This window comes from Rhinoderma darwinii, chromosome 10 (assembly GCF_050947455.1).
Source record: "Rhinoderma darwinii isolate aRhiDar2 chromosome 10, aRhiDar2.hap1, whole genome shotgun sequence".
NCBI classification, from domain to species: Eukaryota; Metazoa; Chordata; class Amphibia; order Anura; family Rhinodermatidae; genus Rhinoderma; species Rhinoderma darwinii.
In genome coordinates this window covers 86,597,783-86,618,580 of record NC_134696.1, presented here as the reverse complement: position 1 = coordinate 86,618,580, position 20,798 = coordinate 86,597,783, and the positions used below count along the sequence as shown (strand labels likewise).

Genomic DNA, 20,798 nt, shown 5'->3' with positions numbered 1-20,798 from the left:
TGGAGCTGTTTTTCAATGGAGTCTATGAAAAACGGCTCCAAAAACGTCCAATGAAGTGTCCTGCACTTCTTTGACGCGGGCGTCTTTTTACGCGCCGTCTTTTGACAGCGACGCGTAAAATTACACTTCGTCTGAACAGAACATCGTAAGACCCATTGCAAGCAATGGGCAGATGTTTGTAGGCGTATTAGGGGTGTTTTTTCAGGCATAATTCGAGGCGTAAAATGTCCGAATTACGTCTGAAAATAGGCCGTGTGAACGTACCCTTAGTTTTCGCTTTCAGACGAAAAGAACATAATATTTATATGATCAATTCACCTTCCACAAATTCCCATCCCCCTAATTATCATCAGCCACTGGGCAAACTCTTGGCATTTCAACTAATTGTAACCTAAATATAGGTAAAGCAGCTACCCCTCAACCCCACTGCCTGTATTACCATTAGCTCTCTTCAGACTACCCCTCCCCCCATCTTCTTGATAGTTTTTGCCGCCATTACTATATTTGTATTGTTACTACTCTGCTTTTAGTGCTATAATTTAGAACAGCAGACAGCGGTGACGTCACTCTCAGCAGGCCGCATGCGCACTACCTCCCTCTCCCTGTGCTCGTCGCTTCCTTCCCGCTTGGACTGCGCATGCGCTCTCGCGTCAGTAGTAATCAAGACCTCCCGGCTCATGCGCTGTCCCGTATGGTGAGTTCTGTGATGCACGGTACCGTTTATTCCCGGCGTCGGAAAGCAAAGTAACTGTAGCGTTTATGACTGTAGCCCCTGCCCGGCAGGAAGTAGAGCGGACGGGGGAGCTTGTGACATATTGCTTTTAATGAATGACATGCTGATGTGACGTCATAGCCTTATAACTGAGACCTCATAGACGAGGGTGACCAGTAACACCCCCAAACGGTCATGGTTTTGCATCAGATGTATCGTTCGCCAATAATTTAGCCTATAATTGCCGCTTGGTTGGAAAACCAATGAGGGCGTGTGTATCGAAAGCGTCACCTGCCCGGATTGCAGCAATTTTTTTTATAACTGTCACTTTCGTGGCCGTATCCTTTGAATTGTCACATGATGCAAAATATGGCGCCAGATAATGAATAGGGATACGTGGCGACAGGTCGCAGGTAATGAAAGTCAATGTCGTCGCTTTTTGACCCGCACGTGGCCCCGACACCACAGTCACAAGACGTCCAGCGGGTTCGGATTTCTTGCAACTGGAGTTGCGGTCACAGAAACTTGCGGGCAGAGTCGCCTTGTAGACCTCGCCTGACACGTTGGTAAATATGGGAATGCGTTGACGTTTTCCGAGGTACCCCATTCTATGGAGTGCGACACATTGATACCTAGGCCCTTGTATGTCTGCGGCAGCAAAACAATAATTTCCCTCCATGGGATGTAAATGTCTTTGGACACCCCTTCCGCCAATGTCGCACCGTTTTACGCCCCCCCCCCCCCCACATCGGCCGATGTAGAGATTCAGTTTACTGAGACGTTTCCCGGAAAATAGTTGGGATTATTTAGCAAAATATCTGTCCGTATTTGTGTCATTTCCTACCAAAAACATCACTGATGACAGAAATATTGAGACGCAAAATGGACCCGCATATGCTAATAATGCCCCCCGTCCTCACTGCTATGTGGGTGGGCATAAGACCCCTCTACTGCTGAGGGACCACATTTCAACATCTCGTATAGTATCAAATTAAAGGGTTTGTCCAATTTGGACAGGACGCCTAGCAATTAGCTGATATCGCTGCGCGCGCTCTCACATTTGTCTTGATGCAGGTTGTTGTTTTGTTTTTTTATTTCTTAAATATATTTTTATTTTTCAATTCTATGACCATCCAATCAACAAATCATATAGCTACGCAAAATCACAAAAAGAAGATAGAGCAAAAAAATCGGAAAAAAAAAAATACACATCCCTACCCTCCTCCCAACCCACCCACTTCAGCAGCCAGGGAAGAAAAAAAGAACTACTACATCAAAAACTGGTTAGACTCGATTTTTCACCTTTTCTCAAAAAGGACCGGGTCCCGAAGCTTATCAATCCCTGCAATCATACTCTTAAAAAAACACCCGACAAGAGACCCCAGGGGGTTTGTGACCCCTCCATTTTTAATATATAATTTATTTTCTAAACGAATACCCAATATTCTTTCCCTCAGCCTGGCCAGCCGAACCCAGATCCGACCTTAGGATGCATAGCACAGGCTCTGAACGGACGAATGATCGACCATGTAATGCATGGTCACGCCGAGTCCTCCAAAGCCGTTAAGCCTCCCTCTATGGGGGTCTATAACATTTGTCTTGTTCTGATAGGACAAATCCTTTGAGTAAGATTCGGCCCATAAGGGATCTACTCTGAGATTAATTTAAAAAATTGTTTAACTTAAAAATACTGGCATTTTTTTCCAGCATTTAACTGGTATGATCATTATTGTTGCGCTGGCTAAGCAGTGCCTAAATGTGACTAGGCTGTTGCTTAGCAACGGTCATTGCATCCAGTTGGCAACTATGTTGCCTCTCCATCTATTTGTAGAGTTCAGAGTAGTCACCCGCTCACAGAAATTAATTTTTCATAGAAATTCAGTTTGAAACCTTCTCTCTGTACCAGAGTCCCTCTTTAATGTGTATTCCAGGCACTTTGTTGAAGTTGCACTTACAAGAAAACAGTCCTGAGATTTTTCTCTGAAATGTAGTCACTTGGTGTCTCCTCTCTGGAGGAATGTGGTTTATGGGTGTGTATAGAGGGATGAGCGTGACCTCTGCTCTATATACATGCACCATCACGTGGCGGAGTTTACATACTGGAGCTACACGCTGAAAGATGGAGTCATCACTTCTGCTTTCCAAAGTGTCTGATCTTCCGTCACGTCAGACTCTCTGCCATCCAGTGCCAGCTTTCTTGTGGTGTCCGTAATCAGATTAGTTGTCTTTCTGTGGAACCAGTTTTTCTCCTCTGCTGGATTATTTGTTGAGTTCTAGCTTATTTTTCATAGTTTACCTTTAGTGTCAGTGTCAACGTTATAACGTTCCGCTCTTTCCTGAGCGCAGACAACCTGGCGACTGCAGTTGTTTTGACGTGCCGTTGACAAATGTCCTAGTTTTAAAATTTTCGGACCGTGCTACTATACTTTATAATGGGAGCACGGCCTGCAAATACGGGTGACAGTCTGCGGCCGGCCGTGCCTGTCATCACGTACCGTGTACATGGCTACGACCGTGTGCAGGGGGCCTTACTTTGTGACAAACAGGATTTTTTTTAATTTTTTTTTAAATGCATTTTAACATACATTTGTGCCTAAAACTTACATACAGGCTGAGGTTTACACACAAACAATGTGGTTCATATATACTACATACGTCTACATCAATCTCGCAAAAACGCTAAAACACAACCCATGCAATTTTTTTTGGCCATCATCCACTCCACAAATGTGTTAAAAATATATACTGCACGTGGCAGACTGCTACTATTCTACCAAAGTCTAAATTGTTTGAGAGCACACAGTATTCCGTGTATAAAATTTCAAATACGGGGCCCGTAGAAGTTGCTACTGTCACCGGGCCTACACAGGATGTCGTGAACCCACTGGATTTGGCCTAGGTCTAAACTGGGGTGCGGGGTCTGAGGGATAACTAGGTTTTCACCCTATATTATTCTTACTGAGATGCGGACTTGGCTGCTAGAATCCCCACGTGGCTACCCCGGAGTAGTCTCTGTTGGCAATGCAAGGTCAGAAGTGTAGCTTAGGGCAGGTGGCAGACATTCACTCACGATTATCAGAGGAGGTGGCAGACGATCGTTACGGGAAACCGGCACCCATTCATGCACCCATTGACTTTAATAGGCGCGTAGGTACGTGAAAACGCACCAATATAGGACATGCAGTGAGTTTCACGCAGAGGACTCTCGCTGTGTGAAAACGCGTGTGTGAACGGCCCCATTGAAATCAATGGGTCCGTGTGCTATGCGTGATTTCAATGCGCAGCACACGGATGTTATTTGCGCTCGTATGAATGGGCCCTAGGATGTGAGAAGTTGATAGATACCACACATATGTTCACAGCTACAAGTGTTAAAGAAACGCCCAAACCACAGATATACACCAACCAATGTTTGCATGGAAATTACATTTTGATTATGTAGGTATAGAATTTTCTATCCCCCTATACAAACTAATCACCCTTGCACACAACTGAGTTCGGGCTGTGAAAAACGGTCCGAGTGTTGGCCGGCCCGATCGCGGTACCGGTGAACGGGACTCCTGGCATCATAGACATTTTATAATGCTTGGAGTCTCTGCTTCCCCATGGAACTGGCAGGGCGGCAGAGACTCCTAGCACCATAAAATGTCTATGATACCAGGAGTCCCGTTCACCTGTACCGTGGTCGGGCCTTTTTCACGGCCCGAACTCGGTCGTGTGCAAGGCTGTGTCGACACGTCGCAGTCAAAGCATGTTTTTTTGCTGTGATTTTCCAATTTTTTTTATTAAGACTTCAAAAACACAAATTGACAGCGACATGTTAAAACAGCCTAATCAAGAATCACAATGCCCTACACTTAATATAACACACATTTTTTTTAGTGGAATTAGCTAGAAACTATCGCTTATGGCGACCGTAATTGGATGAAAATGTATTTTCTGACTGAAGGAGATGTTTTCCATCCTTCAGATGTGTATTGGATGTTCCTCTTTAGTGATAATCATTATCGCTATGACCGTAACGTGTAGCAGGTGTTCTAGAGAAGCGGATTTTACGCTAAAGAACAGGTACAGACCGGATAGGGACAGTGAAAAATGTACAAATTGTATTGACGTTTGTGTGTGGTGCACATGCTTGGTGTGACTTATTTAATGCAGTGATCGGGACGATGATAAACATCCAGGTCGTGGAGTTAATAAACGGCCTAATTAGGCACAGAGGGGTGATTAGATAAGCTACCGCTCATCATACCTCTTCTGAAATAAAATCAGAGAGCAAAAAAGTTCATGTTACCCCTCCACCTGGAGTCATCTACAGCCATACAGGGACAGGAGGAGGATATCCGCTTCACCTTCTCTGCCTGCTCACCCCCCCGCTTTAGAATTTGACAGCTTTACTTACCTTTGAATCCCAAATTGTGGGAGTATTTAAGCCCCAGGCCGTTCCACACATGATCGCACCTGAACGCACCTTTTTTCACTGAAGCTTCTTTTCTGTCCCTTGCATATACGAAGTGCAGTCTATTCTTTTAAGTGATCATGTAGGATTTTGGGCAGCTCATTTTAAGTGCTATGTTTCTTCAGAAACCAGAAGCTGCATCCAGACACAACTCTAAGGGCCAGTTCACACGTTCAGGATTTGATGTGGATTTGCGTTGAGAAATACGCAGTACGCAGAGCAAATCCGCATCATTTTAACTGTACAATGCAAGTAGATACGTTTTTACAATCGCAAACCACATGCGGCGTATTTTTGCATTGCGGATTTATAGATGCGGCTAGAAATTTTAAATCTGCCGCATGTCCGTTCCCCGAAGGATTCAATTAGTATAAATTGAGAATTTTCATCATAGAAATCAATTAGATGTTAAAATCTGCAAGGAAATCCGCACCATAAGAAATCCGTACTTGCGAGTTTCTACATGCGGATTAATATGCAGATTTTATCTGCATGACATCCTGAACGTGTGAACTGAGCCTAAGGTCACGTTCAGGATTTGATGCGAATTAAATCCACATATCAATCCGCATTTAGAAAACCGCAAGTGCAGATTTCTTATGGTGTGGATTTCCTTGCGGATTTTAACATCTAATTGATTTCTATGATGAAAATCCACAACTGGTACACATTGAATCGGACTTAAAATTTCTATCCGCATCTACAAATCCGCAATGTAAAAAAACGCTGCATGTGGTTTGGGATTGTAAGAACCTTCTACTTGCGTTGTACAGTGTGGAAGTCAGTTATGGGGCATTATACTCTACAGAGGCAGGTATGGGGGCATTATACTGTGGGAAGGGCAGTAATGGGGGCATTATACTGTGGGGGGGCTATGGGGTCATTAAACTGGAAAGCAGTATACAGCAGGCTCGGGGGATAAATATTCATTCAATGGCGTAGCATGCAAATAGGGGGCGTGGTATGCAAAGGGGGTGTACCTAAATAATCGTTCACTAATCGTAATCGAGGTTACATGTTTAATTAATCGTGATTTTGATTTAGGTCCTAATCGCCCAGCCCTAGCGAGTACCAACATTTGCAAGAGCCAACTACTGGTTTGTCATGTTGGATTTTCTTGGCGGTGGTTGGCCTTATACAAGTGCAAAAATAACTTCAAGAAATGTATTGGCCACATTATGGTTGGGTGCCCATATACATTAGATGAACATCACCATTTAATGTGTATGGAGGAAAGAAGGATTTTGGCAGGTTGGAGTTTAACAAGCCTGATCTTTTGTTCTCACAGGAGACAAGTCGCTGCCGGAGGAGTCTGGCAGGAGTCTGATCCCCTCTCCCTATAGAGAAAACACGAACGCTCAGCCGAACCAAGCGTGCATGTGTATGGGGGTTGGGAGGAATAGCTGTCGCCCAAACGAGCATTCAGCCGACAGCTATCTCTGGTGTTTGGCAATCTTAATATGTATGGTCAGCTTAGGCTATGTTCACACGGGGTCTTTTGCCGAGTTTTTTGACGCGGAAACCGCGTCGCAAAACTCGGCAGAAACGGCCCGAGAACGCCTCCCATTGATTTCAATGGGAGGCGTCGGCGTCTTTTTCCCGCGAGCAGTAAAACTGCCTCGCGGGACAAAGAAGCGACATGCCCTATCTTCGGGCGCTTCCGCGTCCGACCTCCCATTGACTTCAATGGGAGGCAGGAGAAAGCGTGTTTTATGCCCGCGGCGCTCAATGGCCGCAGGCGAAAAACGGCGCGATGATTGCTATTCACACGGAGTATTTTGGGGGAGGAATATCTGCCTCAAAATTCCGTTTGGAGCTTTGAGGCAGATATTCCTCCCCCAAAATACTCCGTGTGAACATAGCCTTAAAGGAGTTGTCCAGTTTTTAAAACTGTTTTTGATATACCCTGTTATGAAATTGTGAGTTAAAAGGGGGGGGGTCTTCTGTTCAGGATCCTCATGTCTTGGCCATAATGGAGAGCATTTAAAAAGGCCGTCTCTCGCTTTGGATGACCTGTCCTGCACTACACAGACATCCCATTGATTTAAATAGGCACTGTGTAATGTTTAATTTTTCCTGTGGTGGCGCTGCAGGGAAATTGAACGCTTACTGCCAGGTTACCCCACAAATGACAGCTGATCGCTGTGGGACCCATCAGGTGATCAGCTTATTGTCAAGGGACCCCTCGAATATGTAGGGAATGGCCAAAGCGAAGAACCCCATTAAAGCCAGCCGTGGACATATAGATTATTGATGATGATGATGAACAATTTGATGGTCGTTTACAATAATCAGAGACTACGGCATAGAGTTGTATCCAGTCTAGACAATCATCTATGACCTATATCAGCAGCACAAATTTTTGTTCTGTACGGGTATCAATGTAGGTTACTGAGAATGTGCCATGTATTTCATTTTAGTTTAAATAATTAGATTAAGTATATAGATCAGGGGTCAGCAACCTGTGGGAAGGTGCCACAGCCGGAACGTGGGGCATGGCTTGCTGGCAAATTTCCCTCTTCCTGGGTATCTCGCTATTGTGTGCTTGGTGGCGCTGAACACATGGAGAGAGAGAGCAGTGCTTCATTGTGCTTGTGGCGGCGCTGGTCTCCAGGTGAGAGAGCAGTGCTTCATTGTGTTTGTCGCTGCTAAACCCTTGACAAGCACACAATGCAGCACTGCTTTCTCCTGGTGATCAGCGCCGCAAGGACGGACTTCAGTAACTGCTCTGTAAAAGGAAAAAGTTAGCAAAAGTTGGCAGCTCTCTTTCCTATGTGTCCCGACCCCCCTCCCCGAGCTGGTATTCATTAGCCGTAATCTTTCCTATGTGCACCCCCGCAAGTTGTTGTTCAGTAGCCATGGTTTCTTCTATGTGCACCCCCTAAATCTGGTGTTTAGTGGTTGCTCTCTCTCATGTGTGTAGCGTCCCAAAGCTGGTGTTCAGTAGCCGCGGGCTATTCTATGTGCACCCCCAAATCTGGTGTTCAGTAGCCGTGGTCCTTCCTATATGCCCCCCAAGCTGATATTCAGTAGCCGCTCTCAACTCCTGTTTGCAGTGCCTCAAAGCCGGTGTTCAGTAGCTGCGGTCTCCCCTGTGTGCTATTCCCCTCCAAGCTGGTTTTCAATAGCCGCGGTCTCTCCTATGTTCGGACCCCCCCCCCCCCCCATCCTCTCCCCCTGTGTTCAATATCCTTGTATGCACTACAGATGGATCATTCTTTGCAAAGAAAGTCAGGAACAAGGGTCGGACTGAAATGTTAAATAATTAACTGTTTGTCTTACATGGTAACACTTTGTTTTATATGGCTTTCATGTTTGCATGGCACACTGAGTACTTCATCGTTGATTTTTTTTTATTTTTTATTATTATTGGCACGCTGCACAAAATAGGTTGCCTGCTCCAGATAAAGATGATTAATATATAAAGTTCTTTTCTTTTTATGTTGTAGCTATTAATTTTTTATTTGTAAAACCGTAGGCCATATTGAACATATCCACTTCCTTCCTGTGTAGTCAGTGCAGCAGCGTGGGGGCGATTTATGGCAGCTGAAATGAATGGGAGGGAATTGACAGGAATGTCATTGATTTATAGAGTACAGCCCCTCCCCCAGGGGCGCTGCATACAGTCTTATCCATGTATATAGTATATTGTGTTGCTATTCTACCTTTTCTAGTCCTCCAGTAATACAATAGAGCAGCTGTCATTAACTCCCCCACCCTCTAATGATAATGATGATTCTCCTCATCCTGCACCTGTATATACAGCAAAGCTGACAAGTGAGCTGCAGAGAACAGGAAATATCAGCTCATTGTGACTGCTCTAGTGGCCAGTGTGAAAACTGGAATATTTCAAGATTTTTTTGTGTTCACATATAAAATAAAAATCCCATTAGCATTTTTTTACTGTTAGGTTGTAATATGGTAGTTAGTGTACATTAGCCCTAAAAGTATGAATCTGGAGTCCGGGTTGTCTAGCCTGGATACATTGCAACAAACTGTCAGCTGTGAGAAATATAAGGTCTGTATGGGTTTTTAGCATCTGAATTTCAACAAGAATATTCTCATCCACTGAAAGCAAACAGAGAACTTAAACATGGTGAGAAAGTGAAACAAAAAGTATAGTAGAAAGTTGCCAAACTTGTCATTGTACAGTGACTAAAGAGGTTTTCCAGTGAGCGCTGCGGCCTCTTCATTGCTTATCAGGCACAGATTCATACATCTGGTAGTGGCTGTGCTCGGTTTTGCAGCTCAGTCCCATTAACTTGAATGGGACTGAGCTGCAAATAGCTGCAGTACCAGGCACAGCCACTACCGGATGTACGGCGCTGTGCCTGGTAAGCAGTGAAGAGGCCGCAGCGCTCACCGGTGCAACAAAGCCCCTTCAATCAGCGGATCGTTGGGGTGCCAGGAGACGGGTCCCCACTGATCTGATAATGATGAAATATCCTTAGGATAGGTAATCAATGTCAAAGTCGCCGAAAACCCCCTATAAACTTTCTTTACATAAAACAAAAAAGAACTGGGTCCGATACAGGATCTTGGGATACAACACAGCTAACTTTAATCCATTTTGAACGTATTTTACTCTTTATGGTATACTATGGTGGACAGTTATAATCGGCTAGTAAGGTTAAAGGGGTTATAAAGGGACTGAAAAGTATTAGTGTACTGAGCAGTATGTGATTACACTCTAATATACATTACGGTCCCCCGTCGTGCTGATTATGAGATTTTATTCGATTTTTATAGCGCTGGCGGGGGACCGGATGTCTAGTTGCACAGTCTTCCTTGATGACGACACGACTCTTCGTCATGTGACCGGCCACGCTGTACTTCATGTACTCGCTGTACTACGGCTACTGGCTGGTCACCTGACGAAGAATTGTGTCGTCATCCAGGAAGACTAACTAAACTTCCGGCTCCCCGCCAACGCTATAAAAATCTATTTTAAATTTCATAACCAGTGGGACAGGGGACCGGAATGTATATTAGCGAGTGTAATCACATACTGCTGTCAGTACACTGCTAATATTTTTCGGTCTCCTTTAACCCCTTCCATCATTAGAAAGGACTTTCTGCCACTTTATAAAGGGAATCTGTCAGCAGTATTGAGGCCTCGGAACTGCTGACAGATTCCCTTTAACTTCTTCACCGAGAATGAAAACTGTTTTAACCTTGTTTAAATTGTAATGTTTTCTATTCTCTTTGTAGTTTGGAACTGAAGTGTCACCAAAATGGCTGAAGCCCACCAGGCTGTGGCATTCCAGTTTACAGTTACTCCAGAAGGTATTGACCTTCGCCTAAGCCATGAGGCACTTAAACAGGTCTACCTCTCAGGACTGCGGTCATGGAAGAAGAAACTAGCGCGACTCAGGGTAAGTAATGCACCGCAGTTCCTCTCCGTAAGTGGCGTGTTCAAAGCTAGGACTCCCAATGTCATCAGTGCAGGGAATGTGCGTCACAGCATCGGCAGAAGTGTACATGGGGCTCAGTCACGTCATTCATGCATTATTTTGACCACGAATACATGGCTGTAGTCAATTTTTTGAGAAATTTACCAACTCTGATTTGTTGATGCAGAAGTGTACATGGAAAAAAGTACAGAAAAGTTTTTCCCTCTGCTATTCCTCCTGTCCCTTTTTCATATCACGACATTTCCCTATCTCGGAGACACACACACATTAGGGCCAATTTTAGAGGAAGGGAATTATGTTTTTGCAGTGAGGAAACTGGAAAAGATGAGTACAACACAGGAAGAACATACAAACTCCATGCAGAAGTTTTCCATGGTCGGATTTGAGCCCAGTATATAAAATACAAAGTATCACAGCACTGGATATATACCATATGGGTGCTGGCCTCAATAGGACTCGATCCAGGGTCCCCTTAGATAGACAAGAAGACCGCAAGGTCGCTCACCCAGTGCGACGTTTCAGTCCAGCAGGACCTTTCTCAAGCATGGATTTGAACCCAGGACCCCAGTGTTCAAGGTGACAGTGAGACTCATTGAGCCCCAATAAGTGTACAAATATATTCTCAAGTAAGGCTCTAGAACAGGGGTCAGCAATCTTTTGCACACCAGCTGTTGTGATACTACAACTCCCAGCATGCCTTTGCAGCCTGCGCCTGGTTGCGAACCCTTGCTCTGGAAGATAGAGAGATACTATTGAAATGGTTTGCTCTTAATTCTTCTACATTCTCTCTATAGAATAGTTTCATCACTGGTGTTTATCCTGCCAGTCCTTCCAGTTGGCTCTTTGTGGTAATTGCGATCATGGGGACCATGTATGCCCGTGTGGACCCATCCATGGGCATGATTGGCAAAATCAAAGAACATCTGCCTGTAAGGTATGTATTCATTGCTGAGTTGGTCCACAAGAGCATGAACATTGCTTAGGGAAGAGGAGGAGGGGGGCATATCATTATAAATTTAGGAACCCATAATAAAACCGTATATTGTGAAACTTCAGTTTTTGCTAGAGTTTGGCTTTAAAGTCTATGAAAACCTTTGAAGCAGTTTTTTTTTAAATGTATATTTGTGTTTTGTCATCCTAAATATTTTTCTAATATACATTTATTAAAAATGAACGCCGCTGTAAGCCGAATCCGTCAGTGAGCTGGACTGACAGCTCGGCTGACAGTGGCTCCTGCGTGCCACTGAAACACAATATAACCCTAATACCGATCAAACCTGATTTGATCAACTTATTAAATCCGTATTAGGGTATGTTCACACGCTTAACCAAAAATGGCTGAAAATATGGAGCTGTTTTCAAGGGAAAACAGACCCTGATTTTCAGATGTTTTTTTAAGCCACTCGCGTTTTTCGCTGCGTTTTTTACGGCTGTTTTTGGAGCTGTCTATGAAAAACTGCTCCAAAAACGTTCCAAGAAGTGACCTGCAGTTCTTTTTCGTGGCCATTTTTCTACGCGCCCATTTTTCAAAACGGCCACGTAAAAAAATGGCCCGTCTTCTTCCGATTTTCGGGCGTTTACAGCCCGAAAAACGGCCAAAAATAGGTCGTGTGAACATACCCTTAGGCTGGGTTCACACGACCTATTTTCAGGCGTAATGGAGGCGTTTTACGCCTCGAATTACGCCTGAAAAGACGGCTCCAATACGTCGGCAAACATCTGCCCATTGCTTTCAATGGGTTTGCCGATGTACTGTGCCGACGAGCAGTCATTTTACGCGTCGCTGTCAAAAGACGATGCGTAAAATTACAGCCTCGTCAAAAGAAGTGCAGGACACTTCTTGGGACGTTTTTGGAGCCGTTTTCTTATAGACTCTATTGAAAACAGCTCCAAAAACGGCCAAAAAAACGCAGCGAAAAACGCGAGTTGCTCAAAAAACGTCTGAAAATCAGGTGCTGTTTTCCCTTGAAAACAGCTCCGTATTTTCAGACGTTTTTGGCTCAGCGTGTGAACATACCCTTAGGGTTATATTGTCTTTCAGAGGCATACAGGAGCCGCTGTCAACAGAGCTGGACTGATGGATTTGACTTACAGAGGCATTATGCAGCTTCTATGTATAATGGATACATAGAAGCTGCAGCACTAAAACGAAATAAAACTTGTAATAAATGTATATTAGAAAAATGTTTTGGGTGACAAAACTCAGACATTATATAAAAAAGAAATTACTAAAACAACTTTAAAACTTGACATTACGTGTGGTTATTACTTCAAATGTGTAGACACCTCCACACACTTTTCTCATTTAGGGTGTCAATAAAGCAATGTGCCGTACATACAGTATATTCATTGCCTCCATCTTCTGGTGAGTCAGGGCAAAGCAAAAAATAAGACTGAACTCATAATGTTACTTTGAAGAGTCTGTTAACCAATTTCACTTTGAATGGCTAATTCACTGATGATCCGTATAATTGTTGGTGTATTGTGATAATCTATAAATAGTTTTTGACAGTTTAGTGTTTTTTCTGTTAGCACTTTTTGTGATACATTGTAACACAGTACTATATTTTTCTGGGTCTACCCATAGCAATTTTCACCACAAACTAAACAAGATTGTAGATTGGTTGGTTGTATTTGACTATCATCTGACCTACAATGAACAAATCATTATCCGGCTATGAACTAGGAGACAAAAATACAATAAAGTCCCAGAGGGTGCAAACTGCAGAAGACCAGACTGTTCTTCATCTAAGCAGACTTTAGCAGGTCCCTTGTTACATTGGGTTTACGTGGGACTGGCAGAGTAGGGGAAGTAGAGAAAGTCTGTTTGAAGAGTATCTTGGTTGACCATTTGGGTGTCGATATTAGAGGGAGATGCAGATCCTGCATGAAACCATATAATTCTAAGGAATATATCAGGGCGACCTCCATGTTTTTGAGATTTACAAGGAGGCACATATAAGAAACACTGCGCTCCCTGAGGACATCTGAGAGTGGGTTTAGCCTGGCCCGCATCTGCTATAAATCTCTGGTAAAAGAGAAAGGCATCAGGTGAATTTTATCCAGAGTGCCATGTGTACTGATCCAGTGCTTACTTGGATATACCTGCTCATTGCAAGCGATTTAAAGGGGTTGTAACAAGATTTAGGCCTCATGCACACGACCGTAGTGTTTTTCTGGTCCGCAAATTCCAGGACCGTGTTCCGTGAAATGTCATCCGCAGTTCATCCGTATGTAATCCGCAGTTCATCCGTATGTAATCCGCAAAATGCGGATGAAAAAAAAAAAGCCTAGGTAAAACAGGATGACGACAGAACTCATTCCCGGTCGTCGCCTAGCAACACTTCCGCAAATCCGCAAAACTGCGGATGACACACGGAGGTGTATCCGCAATTTCCACGGGCCCATTGACTTCTATGGGCATGTCCGCATCGAATTTGCGGCCCGTAATAAGACATGTCCTGAGTTTCTGCGGCACGGATTTGCGGACATGCGGAGACCCGTGAAAACACGGATAGTGTGTATGGGCCCATAGAAATGAATGGGTCCGCAATTCTCCCGTGGATTTGCGGGGGAATTGCGGACGCAAAAACACGGTCGTGTGCATGAGGCCTAAATGTTATCCCCCTAACCACAGGAAAGGTGATAACATGCTGATCGGTGGAGGTCTGACCGCTGGGACCCCCACCGATCACAAGCACGGGGGTCCCATTCCTCAGAATGAGTCTATCAGACTATCGGAGGTAGCGGAGTGCAGAGATCGGCTATCTCCGGCAGTGCCATAGACAGTGAATGGAGCGGCGGTGCGCCTGCTCGACCTGCCGTTCCATTCATTCGGAGGAATTGGACCCCGTTCTCGTGATGGGTGGGGGTCCCAGCAGTCGGACCCCCACCGATTAGCATGTTATAACATATCCTGTGGTAAGGGGATAACAGTTAATCTTGGGACAACCCCTTTAAACAAAAAAATCCGTATTAGAACAGATACAAGAACATTGCATGTAGATTTTTTGGAGTGCATCTGCTTTGACATCACAGGTATAATGACTGGGGATCATGGATGATGAACACCTAGTTTCTTAGTGCCAGCAGTCAGGGGCAGCTTTGCTTATTCTATTAGAGCGTTCCTAGTAACTGTATTCTACTTGATGTTGTTTATAAACAAGAGAACAAAAAGAGTCCAAAGTATCCAAGTATTTAGAAAAGTACAAAAATCTTTATTAACCCCTTCCCCCTGCTGGCATTCTGGGCCCTAATGTCCAAGCCATTTTTTACATTTTTCCATTGTCACATTTGAAGAGCTGTAACTTTTTTATTTTTGCGTCGGCATTGCTGTATAAGGTCTTGTTTTTTGCGGGACGACTTGCAGTTTTTATTGGAACCATTTGAGAGTAGATGCGACTTTTTGATCACTTTTTATCAAATTTTTTTAAAGTCCGGATTAACAGAAAACAGCAATTTTTCCATTGTTTTTTATTTTTTACGGCGTTCACAGTGCGGGTTAAATAATGTAACAGCTTTATAGTCGGGGTCGTTACGGACGCGGCGATACCAAATATGTGTAACTTTTTTGCTTTATTGTATTTTTTTTTAATAGTAAAGCATTTTGTAAGGGGAAAAGCTGGGTTTTTCATTTTCATTTTAATTTTCACTTTTTTTTAAAATTAACTTTATTAAACTTTTTTTACTTTTTTACTAGTCCCACTAGGGGACTTCACTATCCTCCGATCGCTATTTTAATACACTGCAATACTTTTGTATTGCAGTGTATTACTGCCTGTCCGTTTAAAACGGACAGGCATCTGCTAGGTCATGCCTGCGGCATGAACTAGCAGGCATTCGGTCCAGGCAGACCTGGGGGCCTTTATTAGACCCCCGGCTGCCATAGAAGACACAGACACTCGGCGATTTTATCGCCGGGTGTCGGTGGGAGAGAGAGGGAGCTCCCTCCCTCTCTCCAAAACCACTCAGATGCGGTGCACGCTATTGCGCACCGCATCTGAAGGGTTAAACGGGTGAGATCGATACTAATATCGATCTCACCCGGCAGAGCAGGGACGCCCCCAGCCCTCAGCTGCCTCTGGCAGCTGAGAGCAGGGAGATTTGACGGCTCCCTGCTCTGTTTACTTTATTCTACAGCAGCGCCGTAGAATGGTGGCGCTGTAGAATAAAGCCCATTAATGACCGCCGTGAAAAGGCTTATCGGCGGTCATTAAGGGGTTAAACAACACATGAGAATCTAAAATACAATGTTTTTACTGGATCATAAATGAATGTACATTTAGATAAAAATTGGATACAGGTAATGCATGAAAAATAAAAGTTCAAATACAAGTAATATATGATATAGTGAAATCACTTTTTAGGAACAAACTCATGTAAGTAAACATAAGTAGAAGAAAACAGCAGAAGGAAAGTGAAAGTAAGATGTAGGTAATCACACTTGATGTTGTTTGTGCATTTCTCCTATATGTTTACCTGTCCTTTCTTATCTCTGCAGTAGCTACCTATCTCACCAGGGACAGAGTATTATCAGCGCCTTGCTCTTCTCTACAGCCCTGTGGTTTGCACTCATCATGACCATGCGGTATATACTAAAACAACTCCTATCGTACCACGGCTGGATGTACGAGCAGCATGGCAAGATGTCCGCCACCACCAAGTTGTGGCTGGTAAGTAGCATTGCTTTTAATAAAGAGATGTATTCTGTTGGAAACTACTGTTACGGTGTAAACTATGACTGCACTTAAAGGGAATGTGTCGCTAGAATTTTTTTTTATTTTTTTTTAGTTAAACAGTTATTATATACATGATTAGACATTGTTCTAATTTTTTTAATTTTTTCACAAGTCGGGAAATATTCTAAATTAGATTCTAATTTATAACATTTCCCTGTGCTGGTCACTAGAGGGAGCAATTCCCAAAATTGCAGCATTGGCATGTGGTAAAGCAAACTCATTGCTTTATGCTGCAAATTTGGTGTAAACACACACACTCTAGTGAGCTCACAGAATCCACCCCTCCCTTATCCTGGCTAGTGCCAGGAGAAAGGAAGGGGTTGAATGTTCAAACCTCCTACACTGTGTGCCGCCATTTTTTGAGCGAATGCACAGTGTAGTAGGCTTACATACAGTGGTAATCACACAGTAAAACACAAACATAACTTACCTGCTCCTGCCGCCTCTGGTCCGTCCGCTCCCTCCGCTCCTAGTGCTTGCTTCAGAACACATGTCCGGAAGCCGCGACCGGAAGTAGTCATCTTACTGTCTGGCCGCGGCTTCAGGTCCACAAGAAAATGGCGCCGGATGTCACTCGGCCGAAGACCTTCCATTTGGACTGTGTGAGAGCGGCGCATGCGCCGTTCCCACACAGACGGCGTGCACCATAGTGAATGCGAACGGCTCCCATTTTCATTCTCTATGGGGATGTGTGTGCCGTATTCCATGTCTGTATGTGTCGTTAATCGACGCATACAGAGATGAAAAAAAAATTGCCAGCCCCCATAGACAAAAAAAAGTTTGAAAAAAAAAAGTAAAACACAAACAAATAAAATTTATTTTAATAAAGCACTAAAAGCAAATTAATATAAAAAAAATATTTTCTGCGACACCCTCTCTTTAACCACCGTGTAATGCTGACACACTATGTAAACTTGATCTTTGAACTCTTGAATGAATGACACTGGGTGTGGTGTGTGAAGAATTGTTGCTTAAATCATAATAAATCAACTGCTTAATGTCAGTGAATGGAGAGGTCTGTCAGAAAGAACAAAAGGAGGGGGTTGTAAAAAAAAAACTAGTTCTGTTAGCACCAATCAAATAGGGGTAAATTTAATTTCGATAAACATGAATCTGTCAAAAAAGTTACCTATACGTGATCCTTCCAGAGCTGGAGAGCATTAGTGGACCCTTACGGCAGTGGGACCGTGTTCATACTTGTTGCTGAAACTGGCAGTGCGATTCCTCCTCCCTTTATTATCATCCATGCCCAACCTCCTTCATGTTCCCCTGCATGTGACAAGGGTGGGAAGACCCCCTCGGGTACATTACTTATCAGATTATGTAGCTTGCGTTAAATGGACACTAACTTTTCAAACAACTGAGGCTCATCTTATAGTATGCCTGATATAGATCAACTTTCTAATTTACTTACTGTTAAAATGTAGTTGTTTTATCCATGCAAATTCTGTGTGAAGTTACTGTCACTAGATGTCTCCCTTCCTGTAATTTGCTGTCCACCCCTTGTTTTTAAGAAAAATGTGTCCATAGTTACAGATGTTAGGAGTCAACCTGCAGGAAGAGAGGGTGTGTCTCTTCACTGCCTGCCTATAAGAGTCTATGGAGAGGAGAGGGGCAGCTGGAGGAGGGAGCAGAAAGAGTGAGTCAGACACACAAACGTAGCCCATACAAGTCTATGGAGAGGGTAGAAGGAAGCAGAGAGAGAGAGATTCAGACATGCTGCCCATAGAAGTTTATGGAGGGTGGGTGAGGAGCAGATGGAGGGAGCAGAGAGAAAGGAGACACCGACACGCTGCCAATATAAGTCTATGGAGAGTAAAGGGGAGCAGAGTGAGAAAGACACACACAGATCTGCTGTAGCTCCTAGTAAGTGTTTTATCTCACCCCAGTGCTAGATTCTTAGCTACACTGCTCATTACTGCTGTATAATCTCCTCCATGCTCATGCAGCATATATATATATATATATATATATATATATGTGTGTGTGTGTGATAGATGCTGTCCTTAGATAACCTGCTTGGTGATGGTTTACTTATAGCAACAGTTTTTTTTTTTTACTATGTTGCGCAGATTAGAAACAACCTTAAAATAAAAAATGAAACCAGCAACAAACAAGATAATGAATCTATGTCAAACTTTTAATTTGCTGACTATATAGGCAATGTTAATAAAAGATGGAGTGTCACTGTAAACATATCGATGCAGCAAATGGATTGACATTTTAGTATTTAAAGTGCAGAGGTCCCTAAACCTTTTGTACCTTGTGAGCCACATTCTTCTTTGAGTGGTGGTTGGGACTCAAATTCAATAAAAAAAATGGAGGAGAGACATATTAAGCATGGAAAAATAAGAAATTATGAGATTTCAAACATAATTATATTTTAGTGTGAAAATTTAACACACTAATATTATACAATCCGAATTGGCAATGTTCAAGGATTAGGCTATATCTGCAATATTGTCCGTGTGGATGCCGTATTGTGACCAGTGGCCATTACTGAGGGCTCCTATATCATGCCATAAAGCTGGGGGTTGTGAGCCACTGTTTGGGGACCAACGATCCATAGCTTCTCTGTGGCAATCAATCCAGTAGTGCCCGTATCTGCTTCTATATCAGAATGGTAGCATGAGTCTGCATTACAATGTCAGTACCCCATTATACTACTTATACTCTTCTTTTTTTTTTTTTTTTTTTTTTCTTTTATTGTTAGACTTTAGTGAAAATTTTCTCTGGCCGTAAACCCATGTTGTACAGTTACCAGGCGTCACTTCCTCGCCTTCCTGTTCCAAAAATTAAAGACACAATGCTAAAGGTAAGTGTAGACTGACTAGATCTGTATGTTCTGACTCGCAACTGACATTTTAGGTTTATCAAACGTGAACTGTTTGGGCATCATTTATGTGAGTAGGTAAAGGATTTCTTTTTTCATGCATACACATCATGGCTCAAAGTATGTGGACACACATTGCTAAAGAAAAGCATAAAGCCATGCACTCATTATAGACGAACGTAAACAATAGAGTTGGGACTGAAGAGATCAATGACGCCATTAATCATTTCTGCACTTCTAGAGCTGTTCCAGGTCAGCTGTAAGTTGAAAAGCTTAGACCTGAAGCTGTAGGCCACACATGACTAATGGTATTGAAAGAATGATGTTCAAGTGATCCAGAAAAAATATCCGACTGCTGTGGGGATCAGGAAGGAATCCGTTCCCCCACCCCGTAAGGCAAAATTGGCTACAGTTGACCTCTGGATCAAACAAATTTGTCTGAGAAAAGTGAAACTTGATGGAATTGATGTCTATTTTTTATGTAACGGGGATGTGTCATCAGTAAATGACCTATTGTTTAAATAAAGTTTTTATGTTTAAATATATTTTTCAGTGATTTATTTTTTTTTAGTTAATTTATTTTATTTTTTTTTAAATTGTCTATGTCGTCATCTATATTTAAAAATAATCCTAAAATCTTGCAGTTTTTACTCTGGCCACTGAGCCTCATAATAGACTAATCCTTCCTGTTCTGTAGAGATCACTTCTCTGCAGTCATCTCATTATCAACACAGGCAGGATTACACTGATGGGTAACACCGATATATTGATAACACAGGATCCACCATTCATAATAGACTGACACTTCCTGTTCTGTAGAGATCACTTCTTAGCAGTCATCTCATTATCATCACAGGCAGGAGTACAGGTAACTCCTCTATATAGATAACACAGGATCCAGCATTGACAATAGCTGATGGACACAGCTCCCCTCTTCCTACTCCCTGCACAATGACCTCTGCACGGGTAACAGAGCATGCCTACAAAACTCTCCCATAGAAGTCAATAGGTCCCCTCCTGTTCACAGGTTTCTATGGTCCATGTGACTGCTGTAAAGCATATCTCTAAATGCTATTCGCAGCAGATCAGGTAAGATCGCTGCCCCCTAAACATGTACAGAACATAGAATAAAATCTACAATCAAAAAATAAAAACAGATTTGAAAAATAGATCAGTTTCACTGTCTGGTTTTAATTCGGAAAAACAAATATAGGTTATACATTTCCTTTAACTCCCTCTCCGTAGTATTTGGATTCTGTGAGGCCTCTGATGAACGATGAGGAGTTCAAACGCATGACCGGACTCGCCAAAGACTTTGAAGTTAAACTCGCACCCAAACTGCAGTGGTACCTGAAGCTGAAATCCTGGTGGGCTTCTAACTATGTAAGAACTGGAAATTGTTTTCTTCAAGTTGATTGGGACGTGTTCTAAAATATGTTCCGGATGAATCCCTATAATGAATTGTAGGACTTTCATGTTGAATTGCTTTCTAGATTGATTCCTTAAAATTATTTCAAATATATTCATTATTACTGTTTTTCCTCTTTTGTAGGTGAGTGATTGGTGGGAAGAATACATCTACCTGCGTGGACGGGGCCCCATTATGGTAAACAGCAACTATTACGCAATGGTAAGAAACAAC

At 43.0% G+C, this 20,798-nt stretch overlaps 1 protein-coding gene across 4 annotated transcripts in view; it reads left to right on the top strand.

Moving 5' to 3' along the window:
- The first annotated feature begins 609 nt into the window (after nucleotides 1-609).
- The window catches only part of LOC142662164 (carnitine O-palmitoyltransferase 1, liver isoform-like), a 46,850-nt gene continuing 26,661 nt past the window's right edge, over nucleotides 610-20,798 (top strand). For 2 of the 4 annotated variants that reach the window (XM_075840182.1, XM_075840179.1), the window contains exons 1-7: nucleotides 610-694; nucleotides 10,383-10,546; nucleotides 11,380-11,519; nucleotides 16,086-16,257; nucleotides 19,037-19,138; nucleotides 20,402-20,539; nucleotides 20,709-20,786. In XM_075840182.1, coding sequence (XP_075696297.1) covers nucleotides 10,406-10,546; nucleotides 11,380-11,519; nucleotides 16,086-16,257; nucleotides 19,037-19,138; nucleotides 20,402-20,539; nucleotides 20,709-20,786 — 771 coding nt within the window. In that variant the 5' untranslated portion in view covers nucleotides 610-694; nucleotides 10,383-10,405. Of the gene's footprint in view, nucleotides 695-723; nucleotides 745-895; nucleotides 1,126-10,382; nucleotides 10,547-11,379; nucleotides 11,520-16,085; nucleotides 16,258-19,036; nucleotides 19,139-20,401; nucleotides 20,540-20,708; nucleotides 20,787-20,798 lie in introns of those variants that run through there. The other 2 variants (XM_075840181.1, XM_075840180.1) reach the window with 2 other exon arrangements.